Below are 1,742 nucleotides of genomic sequence, written 5' to 3'. Positions count from 1 at the left end.
GATTCAAAAGACATAAAATCTCTTTATGGTTTCTCCAATAAAGGTTTTATCTAGTACATAAAGTTTCTTCAGAAAAATGGATTTCAAAGCCAATAAAGGAAGTGACTCCTTCAATTCAATGCCCGTAAAAAGAAGCACAAGAAGAGCAAAACAACCTCAAACAACCCCAATCATCTCTTCAGAAGAAGAGGGTCTCATTTGGCATCCCTCTTGCGTGTTTTCCCCATCATTTGTGCTCAAAAGATTCAAACCCCTTTTTTACTTGGTAAGATGTTCTTTCATCTTTCCCAAAAGATGATTCTTCTTTAAACACACACTATATATGTTACTTCACTCGAGAACCTGAATTCCTCTTTGCTTCAAGGTTCGATCCCTCTTTGAGTGCGATTTGAGACTCCTTCTCCATCCCTAGGAAAGCAAGGGAAGCAGACTGCAGATATGACGCGATGTGCCACACGGGAGAGATCACTTGAGCCTGAGTTGCATCATCTAAAGCTTCTTTCGGCATGTCACTCATCAGGTAACACAGACTACGGCGAGCACACACTGTTGGAGAGATCATTCCGCCATCAATAAACTGTCAAAGTTTCAAGAAAGGAATCAGGTTCATCCTCTGTGTGTTCGTATACTTCATTTTTAAGTGCAAAAAAAACTGACCTGCGTGTAACACTCAATAGCCTCTCTAAAGTCTTTTTGCCTGAAAGCCATATCACCCTTCTTCTTCGAGTTCAAAGACTCTTGCATCTGGTCTGTCCACATTTGAAACGAGAGCTGCATTGCCAAAACATCGTAACGCAACACCAATAAGTGACCACATGCATTATATCAATACAAACCTCTACTTATCACCCAACACTATCAGCTTATTAACCTAGCGAAACCATTCTTTTTCCCAAGTTAGTCCCAAAAGATACCTCATTGGTGACACCCTCGTCGTCTTTGTATCCAAGTTTATCCAAGATCTCAAGCATAGCAGTCAGGTCCCTTCTTGAACAAGCCTCACCAAGAGGGGACAGAGGAGAGACTGAACCACTGTGCGGTAGACCCATTAGAACATGAGACGGGACCTGCAGTTTTCAATACAGAGAAACATTTATCTTGAGTAAACAAACAGAAACTCGGGCTTGATTTTTCTGATGGCTAAGAAAATAAAATTGGAACCTCTGTTTCCTTCTGAAGAGGCGTCAAGGCAGTCACCAATGATTTCGTGTTTGGCCGCTCACGAGCTTCGTATTGAAGACAACGAGACGCCAGGCGTACTAGCTCTGTGCCATCGCTGTCAGAGAATTGCCCATCTAGGCAAGAATCTGTTAGTGTCTGAAGATTCCTGTCTCTAATCAGATCAAGGGCCTGCATAAAACAGACCGAAAGGATCAGTTTCACCTCCAAGTGAAAACTGCAATCTTTTAAGGAAAACAAACTTGTTTTGGCTAAATACTTACATGGCTAGGAGGTATATGTTTTCCGCTGAGGAGATCAAGCAGAAGAGTACCAAAGCTGTATATCACACTCTCTGGAGTAATTCTCCCTGTAAATCCACATAAAAAAATAAAAATGTGAAAGCAAGATTAGTGCTGTACCATATGAATCTTGGAAGTAAAGAAAAAACCAATGATGTACCAGTTCGTAGATACTCAGGAGGGGTGAAAGCAAGATTAGTGCTGTAACTTTTTCCGTCCCGACTATTCTTCATCAAGCCAAAAGTAGAAAGTCTTGGATTGCATTCCTGATTAAAAGGCCCT

At 41.4% G+C, this 1,742-nt stretch overlaps 1 protein-coding gene across 1 annotated transcript; it reads right to left on the bottom strand.

Annotated features, from left to right (window-relative positions):
* Window positions 1-1,734, bottom strand: LOC104709076 (probable serine/threonine-protein kinase At5g41260). Its single transcript, XM_019228208.1, has 6 exons — window positions 1,621-1,734; window positions 1,443-1,528; window positions 1,162-1,350; window positions 915-1,067; window positions 658-771; window positions 1-577 (listed from the first exon to the last, which is right to left on the bottom strand). Exons 1-6 carry the CDS (start codon window positions 1,691-1,693, stop codon window positions 326-328), a joined length of 867 nt encoding a protein of 288 aa, XP_019083753.1. The 5' UTR covers window positions 1,694-1,734; the 3' UTR covers window positions 1-325.

This window comes from Camelina sativa, chromosome 8 (assembly GCF_000633955.1).
Source record: "Camelina sativa cultivar DH55 chromosome 8, Cs, whole genome shotgun sequence".
NCBI classification, from domain to species: Eukaryota; Viridiplantae; Streptophyta; class Magnoliopsida; order Brassicales; family Brassicaceae; genus Camelina; species Camelina sativa.
Note: the sequence above shows the minus strand (reverse complement) of the source record. Positions and strands in the feature narration are given on the sequence as shown.

Coding starts and splice junctions, on each gene's coding strand:
- LOC104709076 (XM_019228208.1), bottom strand. CDS start 1,693: ATGAAGAATAGTCGGGACGGAAAAAGTTACAGCACTAATCTTGCTTTC. Junction 1,351..1,442: donor AACATATACCTCCTAGCCAT/GTAAGTATTTAG, acceptor TGTTTTATGCAG/GCCCTTGATCTGATTAGAGA. Junction 1,068..1,161: donor CTCTTCAGAAGGAAACAGAG/GTTCCAATTTTA, acceptor TGAAAACTGCAG/GTCCCGTCTCATGTTCTAAT.